The sequence below is a fragment of the Thermobia domestica genome, chromosome 2 (genome assembly GCF_964235325.1).
Source record: "Thermobia domestica chromosome 2, izTheDome1.hap1.1, whole genome shotgun sequence".
Classification (NCBI taxonomy): Eukaryota; Metazoa; Arthropoda; class Insecta; order Zygentoma; family Lepismatidae; genus Thermobia; species Thermobia domestica.
Genome location: NC_137455.1, coordinates 314,317,524 through 314,336,151, shown reverse-complemented (window position 1 = coordinate 314,336,151; position 18,628 = coordinate 314,317,524). Strand labels below are relative to the sequence as shown.

General features: G+C 38.2%; 1 protein-coding gene across 1 annotated transcript in view; it reads left to right on the top strand.

Annotated features, from left to right (window-relative positions):
• The first annotated feature begins 1,639 nt into the window (after positions 1-1,639).
• Positions 1,640-18,628, top strand: part of LOC145679485 (uncharacterized) — a 74,237-nt gene continuing 57,248 nt past the window's right edge. The window contains exons 1-2 of the mRNA XM_081750064.1: positions 1,640-1,750; positions 14,007-14,061. Of these exons, the coding sequence (XP_081606190.1) occupies positions 1,640-1,750; positions 14,007-14,061 (166 nt within the window). The remainder of the gene's footprint in view (positions 1,751-14,006; positions 14,062-18,628) is intronic.

The window sequence follows — 18,628 nt, the reverse complement described above, 5'->3', positions numbered from 1 at the left end:
AGGGGGGTGAGGGAACCCGGAAAAGTCACCATTCTATAGATCTAAATATAAAAATATTGCTATATTTTGTTCAAATTCCAGAATAGCGCAGGCTAAACAAACATTCAATAGGAAAAGAGGACTTCTAACATCAAGAAATAAGTCGTTGGACGTTCGTAAACGATTTATTAAGACACTGGTATGGAGCGTGGCGCATTACGGATCAGAGACGTGGACATTGAGAAAAAGCTGAAATATCCAAGCTGGAAACATTTGAAATGTGGTGCTGGCGCAGAATGCTGCACACATCATGGGCCGAAAGGAAAAGGAATGAAGACATACTAAAGGAAGCTGATGAAGGATGAGAAATCATGAAGATAATAGGAAAAAGAAGAAACAGTATGCTTGGCCATCTTATTCGGCACTCTGATTGGATCACTGTGCTGATAGATGCAACACTAGAAGGAAAACCAGGAAGAGGAAGACCAAGGATATAATATCTAGATGCAGTTACGAAAAAAAGGCCTTATCAAAGTATAAAACAGCTCTCCAAAGGAAGAGAAAAGTTTTAAAATCTCCATGTTGCCCACCAACCTATGGTTGAGAAGAACAAGAAGAAGATATTTTGAAGATCTTCGGGATGATGGATTGATTTGAGAAAAAGGTAAGATAAAATGGAAAATTTTTCATTTCAAATGGCTACGAATCTAGGACTGTATTAATTCAGGGTGACTTAATAAAATCTCCCATATTTTAAAGACTAATAAAACAAAAAACAAAAATATTGCTTATGGAAAGTTGTTTATTCAAAATATAAGATAGTATTTAAGACATTTTGTAATTACTACGGGTCTTCTTTAAAATTCTTCTTACACTCTCTCTAGGAAGCCCAACGTCTGCAGCATACTTTTGGGGACTGCAAAACAGAGGCTAAATATTCTCAGGCGAGCAGTTTTAGTTCGGCCAGATGATCTTTCTCACAGCTGAATCCGTTGCTCAGAACTTCTCGATGCATAGTAGTCGTCTTATCAGACACATTTTCATTAATGGAGTAGCAAATTTAAGTGATAAACTCTTTGCACTATAATCATAGAATTCCTGCTTCAGAAAAACATTTTGATTGAGTGTGGACGATGTGTTCCTGATCAAACCATAATGACGACTGCAAACGGCAGGAGAGTGGTGATCGGAAACTATGGAACTCCTTTCACCCCTCCATTGACAGCGCTACAGCCGATCAAAAAGTGGGAGATTTTTGGGTCACCTTGTACATATAGCTAGTTACGCATTGCAATTTTGAGTCGTACATCCCACTGTTTAGTCCTTGAGGCAAGATTAAGACGAGAAATGAATTATGGTTAATGATACGAACGCTACATACATATGTTCACTGTGGGATAAGAATCCGCGACTGATATGTCTTACGATCTACAGCCCAATAACTTACTTAGATCGCTAAACCATGTCACCTGACATAGTGATAATAGTTCCCTCTTTAAGCTGCTATAACACAATGGGCGGTCAAATCTCTTGCGCTGATTGTTACTTCGATTCTTTCACTAGGCAACAAATATATATTTTAGATCGTAATGATCAAACAAAGAAACTAGACGTGTTATATCAGAGATAAAGCGTTCGTTGAATAAATAAAAGATTAAAAATGAAAAAGTCAATTCCACTAAAAAGAGTCGATGGTGACCACGATTTAACTACATTTACTCCATCCGTAAGTGATGAAGAAGGCTCTCAATCTTCTAGCAGTAGTGACGAGGTAAGAAAATATTTTTCTTGCATTAGATTAAGTATTAGGTACCACTGAACACACACATATTTCCAGATCATAATATATCATTTTATATATACTATTATATATAAAGGTAACCAAGAAAGTACTGTCGCTTTTCACCTACCACCATCAAATCGATATGCCACCTAAGATGTACCTGGAAGATCAAAAATAGTCTCAAATAGCATCGACGACCTTCCGCCAACGTTCTGGAAGGCCATGGATTCCATCGCGGTAAAATTCGGTGGGCCGTGAAGCGAAGAAGGTATCAAGTGCATTTTGCAACTCTACTAGAAATTTGAACTGGCGTCCTCTAAGGTGATTGTCCAAGGAATGGAACAGATGAAAATCGGGCAGTGCAATGTCTCGGGAGTATGGCGGATGCAATAGTGTTTCCCATCCAAAGCGTAGAATGGTGTCCCGGTTTGGGGTTTAGCGTTGTCTTCTAACAGGAGGACCTCTTTGCAATTCAGAAGTGCTGGCTCCAGAGATTTGAGTTTTCCTTGAACACGGCTCAACTGCTGATAGTACACAGTTGCATTGATACTCTGACCAGCTGGTAGCACTTCCCGGTGCACGATGCCTCGAGCAGTCTACCAAACACTCAGGTGAAACTTCTTCTGGTACAGAGCTGGTTCCGGCTGTTTTGGAATCGGTTCGTGGGATACTAACCAATTATGACGGCGCCGTGGAGCTTCGTACAGGACCCACTTCTCATCACATGTCAACATCCTGTCCAGAAATGGCTCCTTCCTCAGACGAGACAGCAAAGAAACACAGGTGTCTGCTCGCGTTGTCTTCTGCCCGGAGTCAAATCATGTGTGACTTATCGACCCAAATTGTAGTGTTTTCCAAGTTGATGGAGGTGCTGCCGAATGGTTTCTCTAGGGGCGGACCAAGAGAAAATTTTCACACGGGTAAAATGTCTTTTGGGGGTCTCTCTAGTCCTAGCCTATATTTTACATTCTATTTCAGTGATTTTAATATTTTAAACTCAGTTTTCAAAAATAAAAATTAATACTCAAGTACGTGATATAGGTATATTTAGTACTTAAAAATATACATATTGTATCAATCACGTTGTGTTTTATTATTATTATTTATAAAATCAAAATAGAACAATATTTATTGAATACTACTAATAGTAACATGATTGCTACTATAGTGTAAATTGTTTTGTTATATCAATAACATCAGGAGTCATTCTACCATATATCCGACTATGTAACAATCTATTCTAATAACGTGAAATACCAATAAATACAATTCACGTATGTTGAAGTGTTTTACGTACAGCAATATAAACAATCCTTTTTACGTAGGTCCATACAGTTCATAAAACGTATCTCATGAATGTGTACAAAAACTGAACACTCTTACAAAACTAAAACTTAATAAGAGGTTTTATTAAGTACTAGCAGCGTTCACCCCGCATCGCTGCGGTCACCCCGGAACGCAATAAACTTTGTTACTTAGATAATTTTTACTTTTTCGCTTTCAAATTGCAGTAAATGTTAACATTATAGCGCCTGTCATTTATGTTAACCCGCCGAGTGACACGGTCATGCGGGTTGCATATAAATACGTTTATTTTTATACCTATGATGAACTAACAAAGGATTTGTACGTTATGGACACTTGAATGGTCAATTATCTCAAGACACTGGTAATTAAAAATTAAAGTGATATGATAAAAACCATCTAGGGTCCAAATCCTAATAACCCCCCAAAAATGAAAGAAATTGGTTCAGCCGTATTAGCGTGATGAGCTAACAAAGGATTTGTGCGTTCTCTTTTATATAATAGATTAGAAATCCTGTAAATTTCGTAAGTTTGATAAGTAAGTAAACCATATCAAAATTAATTTAGGGAACTTTATGAGAAAGCATCCATATTTTTTCCTTCTATGAAAACAATACCTTAAAATCTAGAATAATTTACACAAATTGTTTTCCTAATTTTGCAACCTTTGGCTTCATGCGTGATAATTAATAGCATAAGAAAACTTAAGAAAAACCAAATAACAAGTTTAATTCCACTATTACTAAAAATTAGCAAGAAATTAAACAATTTTAAATGTATTTTTCAGCACCTCAGAACAACTATAGTATAACCTTCCGAGCTTTTTTGTCTGCAAAATCTCTGACAATGACATCTATGTCAATGTCTTGAAGAATATCGATCTCAATCGACATCACAGCGAGTCCCATGAGGTGCTGCTGGCACCTGGTAAATCTCAAATAATTATTAATTAATTTTAATTTTCAGAAGCTCCTTTCGCTTGAAGCCCCGCTGACAAAAAAAAAAAAAAATGTGAGGGCAATTTTGACTGCAATTGATACATTAAGGAAATTTTCAGTCAGCTGGTTACTCGTCAGAGGCTTTTAGCATTTTCATCTGGTAGTAGGAGAGTAAAACCAATGGTTCTGTTGAAGTTGGAAACCCTCAATATCACAATGTTCTTCATCTCTTAAAGCTACCTGAAGTGAGCACATTTCTTCATCAGGGAATCCTTGTCTTCATTTTTGATCCTGTATAAATTCCCAGATAAGTCATGATGGTTGTTCAGTTGAGAAGGTCGTTCTTCTAGTGAGCTTATGGCTTCATCCAAAACATAAAAATAAAAGATACTATTGAAATAAATTTTGGGATTCGCAATGCACTAATCAGGAGCCTCATATTCAAGGTGACCTATAACGTGATTGTATTCCGTGGTCGTAATTGTAACTCACTTGGAAATAGGGGGTTGATTTCGAGAGTCTGCAATTTCTCTTGCATCCACTAGTAGCTCTACAAAGAACATGGCCCGCTACATATATATATATATATATATATATATAACCCTTCACTCTTTCCTCTACATGTCATGTCTCCATTTGTCGATACAGCCCCCTAGTATCATACTATGAAACTCTCTTCTTCCATGGTGAAATGGAAAAGTATGATGTGAATGACGCTACTTCACAAGAACATAAACCAAAAAAAGTCAGTAGAAAACACGTTATAAAATTTACTTTTTATGACTTGTTTTGGCACCTCGCTGACTGTGGCGCTGGGCAGTCGCCCGGATTGCCCGGCCTTTGGACCGCCCCTGGGTTTCTCCACTCACACTAAATTGCAGTCCCAGTTCCTCACATGTCTGGTCACTGTTCGCCTCAATTGCTGCCTGAAGATCTTCATTTTGCACATGTAGTGCGTCTTCGAGTGTTTCGTCACCGTCTTTAAACTTGTTAAACCACTGCTGCACTGACCGCGTAGTCACGAAACTCTCACCAAAGGCCTGGCATATCTTTCGCCCCGCTGCAATGGTGTTTGACCCCAGTTTGAACTCGTACAGCATACACGCCCTTAGGACGCTCTGTGGAGGTCCCATGTTCACTCTGTCCTTACGGAAGTTCACGGTGTAACTGAACTGCCACAACTAGGTAGTATGTTGGATATACCCACACCAATAACTGAGCTTCGCTTTATCTCCATTTACATTCAACTCACAGTGCAAAGGCCAATTGAACGCAGACCTCCACAAAAACCGACAGAACTTTCTCGGCTACCTACCTATATATATATCAGTAGTGAGCCATAGCCTACAAAAACAGCTATAATCTTATCAAAGGCATGTTACAGTTTATAAGGATTTTCTTGTGTGAAACTCCTGCGTTCGTCACTGAAAAATGATTTGTGCAATGAAAATGTTCTATCCACGTCACATATAGTTACAAATTGTTAAAAATGGTTTCTTAAATTCGAGAAAAAATTCCGCGTATTTCAGAACATCCGTTTTTTACCTGTACACCGAGTAATAAATTCTTAAAAGTGAGATTTCGATTTTCTCAAATCATTTTGAGAAATAATGACTCAAATGCGACGAATTATGTCTTATTTCTGAGGGTGCAAAAACTTTCTCAAATTTGAAAAAAAAAAAATGTATTTTTTCTTAAAATTGAGAAAGTAACACTTGAGGGAATGAGACATATAACATGAGAATCCCCAATCATGAGAAACACATTTCTCAAAAAAAAGAAAAAGAAAAGAAAACAAAAAGAAAAAAGAAAGAAAAGAAAGAAAGAAAAATATCTTTCTCAAAAGCAAGAAACGGTGCAGAGAAACAGGGTTCTCAAATACGAGAAGGAGAAGGGAAAGGATATAGACAAAATATAAACATGCAAAACAAATCAAACTATTAATACATACATAATTTATATTAAATAAACATCTACAACGTAATGGCAACAATTTCTGCTGAAGTACAAAGTCGCACGAGTATGCTACGAAGCTCAGGGAGAGTAATGATGTAAATGGTGTAATGAAGAAAGTGAAAGAATCCCGAGAAAACACACATACGGTTACTCACTCAGCCCACTTGATGGAGGCGAGTTCTACTACTGAACCATTGCGGTCCAATATCCCTACTTATGTGCCATAAACAAGTTGCCTACATGAGAAAACATCGTGTTCGTGGGCTTTTCCAGGATTCTTCAGTTTCCTCCCACAAGGAACGTACGCAGGAATTTATTTCGGAGAGGATCCAAGTTCAATACGAGGACAAATTGTATTAAAATTTGTAAAATTGCCCCTAAAATTATATAAAATTTATATAAAAGTAGTGATTTCGGCGAGAGTCCTAAGACTTACCCCCTACCTTACACCTTCTTCATTACGACAGGGGCATGCGACCGTTTCGGCCCTTATAAATATGCTGAAACTCCACTGCTAAGGACACAACTTAGATAAGAAACAAGGGCACAAACCCGTATTCATGCAAAAACTGCAAAGAAAAGTAAGTCCCCTTTTCATTACACCATTATTATCTTGGAGCACAAACTTGGGGCGTTAAATTAAAAAAAAAAATGAAATGAAATCTTCGAGGTTTACGTCCCATAGTTTTGTCGGGTAGGCTAAAGGGGACGATGATGATGAGAATGAATGAGATAGTAGAATGAAAAAAGTGGGACGAAACAGGATAACTCCGAGAACTCCGATCCACCACAAAGCCCACTTGCCGCGAGCTGGGATCGAATCAAGGGCCTCACGCACCACAAGTGAACGCTCTATCTAGCTACTACGGCAACTCGTTAAATTAAGAACAAATGCGTACAATATTATATGCAGTGTGCGAATTGACGGGGGGTGCCAGAAGTTTCCCCCTCTGAGAAAAAGTTATTACCCTGGAGAAGAAAATTTTCAACCCTAGCAGGGATAACTTTTCAAATTCTCTATAGGTCTATACCCAGACAACACGTACGTGCGGCACATGTGAAGTATCCATGCATAAGCCGATGTGCACATGTGCACATGTGCATTTACGTGGATGATGCACACATACATAATCCGTGCTTAAGCAGTACATGTGGATGAAGCACACATACATAGCCCGTGTATGTGCACACGTTCATTTGCGTAGGTTATGCACACGTACATATCCCGTGATTAAGTCGTGCATGTGCACATGTGCATTTGCGTGAATGAAGCACATGTACATAACCCGTGATTAAGTCGTGTATGTGCACATGTGCATTTGCATGGATGAAGCACACATTTATACATGGGCGTCTCTGGCGTGTTAAAATTGAGGGGGGGGGGGAACGGGGACGACTAGACAGTGGCGAAGCGTAATCCTACAAGTAAGGTAGGCAAGTCAAACTAATAATACAAGTAGTATTTAATGTATCATAAAATGTTTAAAATTACAGTCAAAATTCTATTTTCCTTACTGAATTAAACAAAAACAAAAAAAGACTACCAAATGTATTTATTTAAAACAACTTGCTTAGCTGTATTTCTAACACTGTTTAGAGTTGAATTTATGTGCATTTATACATAGTAGGTTTTTTTTTTTTTTTTTTTTTTGCTGTTCAACAAGAAAGAATGAATATATAAGTAGACGGAAAGAATGAATAATAAGTCTATTATTATTATTATTATTATTATTATTATTATTATTATTATTATTATTATTATTATTATTATTATTATTATTATTATTATTATTATTCAACAAATATTTACATGATTAAAACACTCAATATGTATTAATGGAATATTCCCGTTCAGCTCTCCTACAAATATTTTGAAGTGCAGTTCATACTTTCTTCTGACTGTGATTTTCAAGGGGAATGAGGGAATTTCCTCCTCACTTGCTGTTTTCATTTCCTGGGAGAGAAAAAGAAAGTACATTCTTACAGTTAGCTGTCAAATTTCTTGGATAAGCGTTTCCTACTTGCATCTCTCACTTTAAAGTAAGTTCAATACTGCATTTAATTAATGCATCACGTGATAGGGAGAAAGAACATCTGAATCAACACAAGATATTTAATATTGTATTCTATGGAGTGGCATATATAAGGGGGTGGCTTCCGCGCTTAAGCACTCACCGAAATTTTATCGCAACTTTTTATTATTTTATAGACTATATATTACAAAATTTTCACATTTCCATGAATAAAGTTAGCAAAGCCACTCCCGAAACAAAGTCGTAAATACCCCACTGATTCTATGAAATGGGAAACAACTAAAATTACACATAAATATAATTATTTTATCCTGACGGTAGCGTTTGGTAAATTTATGCATATGTTTAATATATCAGACATATTCTACAAGCTATTATGGACCAGGCCCCATGTAGAGGAAGAACAGCTACTCTGAATAACTCCTGAGAGTGTATACCTAAATTAAACAAGTTATCGCTAATAGAAATAAATAATTCTACACAGGAACTTCTTACTCTGTGTTAAGGAAATCATTATATAACATATTAGCATTGAAAGATGCCTTCAACGCTAAAACTAAACTCCCAGAGGCGAGCCTTCGCATCTTCCGAACAATGCGTTCAATCCTCAGCGATAACAGCTTCGATTCGTGAGCAACCAAGCCAGTAAACCTGTCTAGCGAGCTGGTGAGGCTCAAACGGAAGGGATTACGAGTGTTTCCAACCTACTGTTTTGTTACCGAAAAATAAAAACGAAATGTTCATTGACTTTATTTTATAAGAAACCACAGATAAAGAAAATATACGGTAGAAAACAGGGTAGGCCCGGCCTCAGAGCCTCATAGTACGTTTCGCTACTGCTAGAATGTTAGAAGACTCCAGCTAAAATTGAGTCAAAACTATAAGTAAACTGGAATCTACGGTACTTTACTAATTGCATTCGCAACACAATTCATCATAATTTTCTTCCATCACTGGAGACTACTTGCCGAAAACAATTAAGTTTATATATAATATGGTTCTTAGGTAATTTCTACACTTTGACATTCCTACCGGTGAATTTCTGCTCAGTGTTCTTAAACACATTTGAAGCAGTATAGTTTTATAGTTCTCATATATTTCAATTTTTTAGCTAACAAAATCTTAACTCTCTGAGAGAAGTCTTACGACAACACTTAATTTGATTGTGAATTTCGAATTTTTGATTTTCCTTCTTCTTCTGTATTCTTAATAAACTCAGAAGGTATATTATATCTACCCTTTTGTTCTTCATTCCGCTGTATGTTTCTGAACTTGTCTAATGAACCATCCCCGTTTACTTCGTTTTCCGTTTTAATGACCAAAATGTATAGTTTATTCTTGTTATCATCCGGCTCCTCAATGTATTATTTCCATCTTCCTCAAACTCAATTCGCTCATTAAACACTCATTTTAATATTGACATAATAGTTATCCCTTGCTGCCCTTCTACAGTATTCGCATGAAATTTACTCATATAGAGTCAAATTTCTCTATCTTTTTAAATTCCTCTTGTCACCTTCGCTTCAATTGTATATTTCCAGGTCTTTGAAGATTTCCCTACTTAATTCGCAGAAAAACTTTCTATATATCCTTTCCTTCTCCGATCTCCCTTCGTCATGCTAACCAATTGTTGCTGGTTAAGCAATGAAAAAAATTGTGTACCTGCAGCAGAGATTAGTTTGACTGACTAAGAAGCGTAAGTTTTTTTTTTTGTTTTGTTTTTTTGTTTTAAACCTTCTTTGAAAGTGACACACGTCGGGCAGACATTTTAATCACATTAACCTAATGTTTAAGAACAGACAACTTTAATTTGTTCTGCCTATGTTTTTGCTTCTTTCATATACAGATGGTGATCAGAAAAATGGAAACACATGTAGTTGGCAGCACGTCAGATGTATGGGTTGACAGTGGTGTCGTGACGCCCGCAGCGCCGGACCGTTGGTGGTGGTGTGTTAGGTCGGTCTCCATACTACGTCAGGCGCAGTGGAACAGCAGTGTCCAGTGACTGCAGCAGACGGAGGTAGTGTAAAATGGGAGACATCTCAGATTTTCAAAGAGGGCAAATTGTTGGTGCGCGGTTATGTGGAGTGAGTGTGACGGCAGTGGCTAGTGTGTTAGGCGTGTCGCGTGGGACAGTGTCGAAGGTGATGACGGCCTACACAACACACGGAAAAACCACATCGGGGAAGCGGGACAGTGGACGGAAGAAAATCATGAGTGACAGGTCACGCCAGGTATTAAAGCTCATTGTCACGCAGAACCGTCGTGCCAAGCGGAGCAAGTGACGGAGGAACTCAATCAGCACCTCCCCCATCCTGTTTCGACAATCACAGTCCGCCGCGAATTACATGACATGAACTTACGGGGTCGTGTTGCACGGGCTAAACCGCTCATCAGGGACCATAACGCTTTCGCACGCCGCAAATGGTGCCGCGACCATGCAACTTGGACCGTTGAGGACTGGAAACGTGTGATATGGTCGGACGAGTCATCCTTCACCCTATTCCCAACCACGGGCCGTGTTTATGCGTGGAGAACGCCCAAAGAAGCTTATGATCTGCAGTGTCTCCACCCAACTGTGTAACATGGCGGCGACTCGGTAATGCTGTGGGCCGTCATACCATGGTTTTCATTGGGTCCTGTGGCCACACTTAGCGGACGAATCACTGCCAACGATTATGTCGCAATTTTAAGAGATGACTTACATCCTATGGTCCGGATGTTGTTCCCGGACAATGACGCCATCTTCCAGGATGATAATGCACCCATTCACCCAGATGGCGTTGTTGCAGCGTGGTTTGAGGAACATCGGGATGAAGTTCAATACCTCCCCTGGCCCGCCCAATCTCCAGATCTCAACATAATTGAACATCTGTGGTCCGTCTTGGAAACACAACTCCGGCGACGATTTCCTCCTCCATCCTCTCTCACAGAACTGGCCGATGCCCTGCACGAGGAATGGTGTAAAATTCCACTTGCTACCATTCACGACCTCTATGCCTCCATCCCACGTCGCATCAAGGCTGTTCTGAAGGCGAAAGGTGGCCCGACACCATATTAATCTGGTAAGTTGCAATTTCATTCAGGTGTTTCCATTTTTCTGATCACCATCTGTAGATCTAAATACTTTCAGCATTGACCCATTTATCTCGTACTGAAAATATTTGGGGGGACACGTGAGAAAATGAGAAAATCTCATAAATGGAAACCTGAAAATTTGCCTTGAGCTCACAAATGAAAACACGTTTGAAAATAATGAGACTTTTTTTCTCAAATATGAACAAAAATTACTTATTTTGTTTTGAACATGATTTTTTTTTTCATTTCTGAGAAAGGACATTTTTAAAAGTGTGAAAGATTTCGGCAGAAAGCTCAAAATGAAGCATTTGTACACCCAGGTTGGTCTATACTTTTAGTCTTATCTTAGTGTCAGGAATCACCTCCCAAACGTTGTCGGTGTTGTTTTAAAACACCCTATATATATATATATATATATATATATATATATATATATATATATATATATATATATATATATATATATATATATGTGTGTGTGTGTGTGTGTGTGTGTGTGTGTGTGTGTGTGTGTGTAGGCCCTACAGGCGCGGATCCAAGGGGAGGGCCCCTTTGACGCTCATGTATACATCGGATAAAATGCACTTCAATCCTACTTCCTTTATACTACATAAAGCGGCAAACTATGGTTTAGCCCCTCCCTTGATCATATCGTGGATGCCTAATATATCTGGCAATGTAATAAACTTTTTGCCTATGTTACATCCGTTTGAAATCAACAAGTTGTCTGAATATTATTGGAATCAATCAAGCAGCAAACACCCAAATTTACTTTTACAGAAAAAGCAAAGACATAAATTATGTCAAAAGAACCATTGCTAGTTACCTAGTGCTGCAGCTATCTTCTCGTCCGAACATAAAATTAGAATTAGAAGTATATACAAAAATTAAATTGATCATAAAATGTACACAGTCTTAGCAAATACATACACACAAATATTATAACTAGAATTAAAATGCACGAAATATTAGTAGAATGAAAAAAACATTAGTGCACACGGACAGTGATCAATGCTTATTCAGAAAATTTGACTGGTTTCATTTTAAGTTTAGCGTCCCTTTCCACACTGAGGCTATACTAGACGTGGGCCTACACTTAACATGAAATCAGAACCACATGAACTCCCACTGGGAATTGAACCCAAGTCTCCAACGTCAAAGACGCGTACGCTAAGCGCTTAGCCACAAGGGGGTCATTAATCAGACAATTAAACATAAGTATAACTAAAATAACAAGAGTTCGTGCAATGAAATAAGAAATACTAAAGAAAGAACAATTGTAACGGGACAGTTAGCTCGTTACAAATTTGAATATTAAGAGGTTTTTTTAAATATTGCATTAAGATGACTCTGTAGTAGGGATGGCCACAAAGTTCCGGTTCTGGCGGAACCGGTTCCGCGAGGAACCGGTTCTCGGAGATCCGGTTTTCAGAACCGGTTTCGGACCTGGATCCGAAACTCCGGTTCCAGAACCGGATCTTAGGAACCCATCCAGATCTGGATCCGAAAACCCGGTTCCAGAACCGGATCTAAGGAACCGGTTCCAGATCTGGATCTGAAAACCCAGTTCCAGAACCGGATCTTAGGAACCGGTTCCAGATCTGGATCTGAAAACCCGGTTCCAGAACCGGATCTTAGGAACCGGTTCCAGATCTGGATCTGAAAACACGGTTCCAGAACCGGATCTTAGGAAACGGTTCCAGACCTTGATCCGAAAGCCCCCAAAGACTCGTACAGGAAGCACAAAGTTCAACTTCAAAACACTGCAAAGAGGACCATGCGCTTGTGCCCTCCCCGCCCAGACCCGCTTGTGCCCCCAGAAAAAATTTTGGTCCACCAGTGGGTGTTTAGCCAAATGAGTTGGCCAGTTTGCCTGTTTAGCCAATGAGTTTGCCAGTTAGCCCGTTTATTTAGCCAAATAAGACAAGCGGCCGCCGGCTGGGCACCTGTCTGTCGATTCCACCATTTCATCTAGCACACTCTTCACAGCCTGCCAGCAGCTCGGGTTTAGCTTAGGGATGGTTACAAATTTTCGGTTCCAGTGGAACCGGTTCTTGAAGATCCGGTTTTCAGAACCGGTTCCAGACCTGGATCCGAAAAACCGGTTCTGGAACCGGATCTTCTAGAACGGATCCGTTCAGACCCGAAAACCGGTTCCGCCAGGAACCGGTTCTGGCCATCCCTACTCTGTAGGAACATAAGATACAAGTCGTACATCTATGGGACCTATTTCTCAAAACTACTAGTCTTGTAATACTAGTGTAAATCTTCTCAAAATCAAATATTTTATAATTGTATATACCAAAAATTATGGTGAATTAGAGGTATATAGAAATGACTTCAACTGTTATGCTAGTATTTCTATCTAAGGATATTTTATGACTTGTAAAAATTATATTACAAGACTAGCAATTCTGAGTAATAGTCAACCCAATATTATATGAAATCACACATAACGATGTTGAAAATGTATGAAATAAGCTTTTCGAAAACTTCTTTCCTGGGGAATTATTTTTTGTTTTCTTTGAAATTAAGTGGAATTTTAAGGATGTTATTATTTTCTAAAGTCTAGTTAAAATGTCTCTTGCTGCTTAAAATTCATTACAAAACATCACAATTATATATAACAAAATTTAATTTTCATGGAGAAAAGGTCATTGAAATAGATTTGAAAAATAAATCAGTTAAGATAAACAATTAAAATCCCATTTCATCTCAAAGAAAAAAAAAACAAAGGTTGCACAGACAGTCAACATTATCGACATAGAGTATTAACACTGCTTATACTTGCTACTTTTCGAAAAAAAAAAAAAAAATATATATATATATATAATGTACTTGTGAGTATATTATTAAAAAACATTTGTTTATAAATAATAATTTCTTTGGTATTATATAATAGCTGTCTCTATTGAAATATTTATTTCATTTAAGGAGGCGAGTACTTCTGCAGCGTATGAAAGAAAACTCCTGAAGGATGAGTTGCATGGTAAGAATATTTTGACCCCCTACTGTCTCTGTAAGTACACAGTAACAATGGAAAGTTATATTGAATTAAAAGCTAATAAATTTTACAAGTGCTACGTATGCCACTTGTAAGGGGAGTTCAACATGGATGCTCTCTCTCGTCTACATTATTTAATATCTATTTAGAAGAGATAGTGGAAAAGAGACTACAAAATGAAGACTGCATTTCAGTAGGAGGTAGAATGATTAGGTGTATACGGTTTGTTGATGATATGGTGTTTATCGCAGAATTTGAAGAAAAAATCAATTTGATGTTAGAAAACGTGATGAAGGTCTGTGAAGAATATGAATGAAAATAAATGTTAGCAAGACAAATACCATGGTGATTGAAACGAAGGAGTCAGCGTCAAATATAGAAATAGGAGGGGAGAAAATAGAATAAGTGACTAGTTTTCGATCCCTGGGTAGTATTATTAGTGATACGAAGTGAGAAACGTGAAATAAAGCCAAGGATAGGAATGGCGAAAAAAAGCCTTTAGGAGGAAGAAAAGACTATTTGAATAAATAGTTGAGAAAAAGACTCATAAATTGCTTTGTGTGGAGATTCTATTGTATGGGACAGGAACATAGACATTACGTAAAAATGATGCAAAACGACTGGAAGCTTTCGAAATGTGGAGAAGAGTAGAGAGAATTAGCTGGGTCGAGCGGAAACCGAACGAGACGGTGTTAGAAATTGTAGGGGAGAAAACAAGAATTTTAGGTATTATTAAGAAGAGGACGAGAAACTGGTTGGGACATTGGCTAAGAAGGAACTGTATCATGAGGGACGTGCTAGAGGGAATGGTGGCAAGAAAGAGAGGAAGCGGGCGAGGGAGACTACAATTAATGGACGATATTAGAACAGAAAATCGTACGTGAAGACGAAGAGGTTAGCGGAGGACCGTGGAGCATGGAAGCTTCTCAATTGCAGCAAGTGACCTGCCAATAAGGGCAGAATACATACCGTATGATGATGATGATGATGATGAGTGCCACTGTTGAGGAAAGACAATCAACTTTAGATATGAGCTAACCTGTTAGTTAACAATATTTTTTTAACATACAGTAACGTAAATAGATAAACAAATTGATGCAGAAGAATAAAAGCCCTACCAAATGTTACCGGCAACGAATGATGTACAAAGCGCAATAATAATAATAATAATAATAATAATAATAATAATAATAATAATAATAATAATAATAATAATAATAATAATAATAATAATAATAATAATAATAATACGTTTCCCGGTTGGGGCATTTGGTCGAAAGCTTTTTCAGGCCAGCCATCCTGAATGAGGTTTTCCTGGGTTTTCCTCATTCGCACCAGGCAAATGGTGTGACGGTACCTAACTTACAGGTCCCAGGCCGCTTCCTTCCTTCCCCAATTCTTTCTTTCTTCCCTTTCTCCGGATAGTGTGCTCGCCGAGGGACGTCATCCCTCCTACGTAACGGGCTAAATGGCTGTAGATGCCGAAAGCCTTGAAATCTAAATCCTAAATTCTAAAAAAAAAAAAAAAGAAAAAGAAAAAGAAAAACTCGTTTTTCTCGAAAACTACGCATAAGAGTTTATCCTCTTAACCTTATGATGCCAGTCTTTCAAAGTTTACGTTAATGCCAACCTGAGGTTCGTGTCGACCCCAAGCAATAATATTGTTAGTAGGCATTTTATCATTATCTTTTATGTTTATTATATTGTTAAATACAGTTATTTACTTTTATTAATTATAATATAAAATAGTTAAAATAACATTGTACTGTAACAGACTTTACTTCAGAAATCACCAGCATATATGTTACACAAATTTTCCCAGAATGCTGGGTTACCGCAATTATTAAATCTGCATTACTGCTTCTTTTTCTGAATCGCTCCAGATCGTCATTTAATGTCCTTCACTTATCAATCATAGTAATAGCTTGTAGGAGTTTGTTTTGTAATTACAAGAGGTTTTCAAGATGACTCTTGTTTTCTTTTTCCACCAACTGACGCCCAAGGTTCTGGAATTTTCTTCACTTTTAAGGTTCTGATAGTATCATATTGTGGAAACTTCCACTGCAAAAGCATCATCGAATTACACTGAGAAAGAGAACCACATTCTAATGTCTCACTTTTCTTTTGCATGTATAGAATCTGCAGAGACGGTCGAGTGTATTCGCACCCGACTTAGTTTCATCATACGTTGTAATGATAGGCAGTTTGCTCTTTCAAGGAACTACAGTCTTATTATGATGCATTGAAATCAACAGGATTCATCTTTGGAACTTAGCTTGCCTGGATCTACACTCAATCAAAGCACAAAAGTGACATATTTATTGATCGCTCGTGGATTTCAACCATTTTCCAAGGGTTGTCTCTTTCACACTGTCTCATTGTACCAGCAATTGTTGTTCGCTAAAGAAGCAACTCTTCGGTGAGCTCGGTGCTTGTCAAATAGTTGCCCATGGTTATACCTTGTAGAATGAGAAACTAAGGTTACAAAGCCGATACTTCTGGAGTTTTGTCTGTTGTGGAGGAATGAGGAGTGTGTAGTAATTTTACTACATGGAGTTGGCAACTGTGTAGAGTTCCAGCCACCCGCCACCAACGGTGCTAGTTGTAGGTAAACACCAAGGATGTTATAAAATACAGGATCTGCCCATACAACAAAATCGTGAAGCCATACGTCACAGCTTCGTCACACCTACTCTGCCCACTCCGCGCCACTAAGATCGCAATGTTTCGAGCCAACAATCATGGCGGAAACGAGAGTAGCCAATCAGATGTGCCTGCTTAGACGATGCTCAGTTGTTGTTTTTTTGGCTTCATTGAGTTCATATCATGAAAATACGTATGGGCAGATCCTCTATTTTATAACATCCTTGGTAAACACAAATGACGACTCGTTTGTAAAGCTGGCCTCACGGAGGAGTCCGTGCTAGATTGAGGGAACTCTCCCACGGCGCGGCGTAAGGAGATTTAGCAAAGAAATTTTTATGGAGACAAAAAGGGAGATTTTACGAATATGAAATAAAATGTAGGGAAATTTAGCCTTTCAACAAATGTTGTGTTACTAAGCACTGCGGCAGTATGACGAAAGACGGTGGCATTCTTTCCAGAATTTCACACACTTTATTTTCCCACAAGCCTTCAGCGGTCTGACTTGTGGATGTCATTATACAAGATAACATTGAAGTAATAACAGATCAAATGTATGTTCTGGAGATATAAGCACAGTATAAGAATCCATAGATATGCAATAATGCTCTCTTTAAAATATTATATATATTATAGTGAACTAAAATTAGGGAAATTTTATCTAAAAAAGGGAATTTTTGAGCATTCATGAGGGAAATTTTATCTTGAGGACCTAGCATCACTGCTCAGATATTTGATATCTATAGGCGAAACATGTAACCGCGACTGAAATTTACTGGCAGCTGGTAGAGGATTAAGGAGAGACTGTAATGTCTCGTCAGCATGTTGCAGGATGGTGTAGAAAGTTTACGGCTGGTGGAGAAACTGACAACTTCGAGGAGCGCAGTGGCCGGCCCAGCACGGCATCATCAGATTTTGAACAGAGCTCACTGGTGGAGCTGCTTCAAGAAAACAGGAAGATCACGTTTCTCTATCTGATGGCAGGAACACCTAGGAGGCCGTCGCTTTGCTTCAGCGGAGCAGATGAAACATTTCATGACAACGTGGCTGAACACGCAAGAACAGGACTTTTACCAAGAGGGAATCTTCAAACTCATCCCACGATGCTACAAGTGCCTCAACCGATATGGGAACTGTGTCAAAAAAAATAACCTCATGTGTGTACTATGTGTTGGCTGTACTGGTTGTATGAAAAACGTTTCACTGCAGGCTTTGTAACCTTACTTTCTGATCATTCCTCGTATTTCTTCTTTTATTTAACCATATTTTTACAAGTCACTTCACAATGTGTTTTATGTTGCCTCGTTGATGATCTATTTGCTGACCAATATATATTTATCCCTCTGCACCATATGTGAGCATAGAAAACAGTGGGGTCCGCACGGATCCCAGGTTGGCGTCATAAGGTTATGCATGTCATTTTGTTCAGCTACTTGTAAAGTATCGATTGTTATACGTATATTTCATCTTTGGATAATATTCGCCTTCGTAATGACTAGAGACCGAATGTTAGGCAAAATGCCTATCCTTTAATATTAAAGATATGGAAAAAAAATAACGTTTTAAAGTTTGTATGTGGGGTTATAGTTTGAATTTAAGCCAATTTTATTTTGCCTATTTTCCCTATTTCGCCCATTTCTGCCTAAATAATTGGTTGAGTGCCTAATGTTGCCTATTCTATGCACTCTCTTCAAAATAAGACTATTGGGGGAAAATACATAATTTAGTATTTCAACAAAGGATTCTGTCTCTTCCGAGAAATATGTGTTGCTTGTAGTGATAAGATGTCGTAAAACTTTCGACTACTACGTGTACTGATAAGTGTGTAAAATTTGGACTGTTGTGTAATGATAAAGTGCTGTAGGGAATGTATTTACCAAATATACATGGAATACATGTCAAGCTTCGT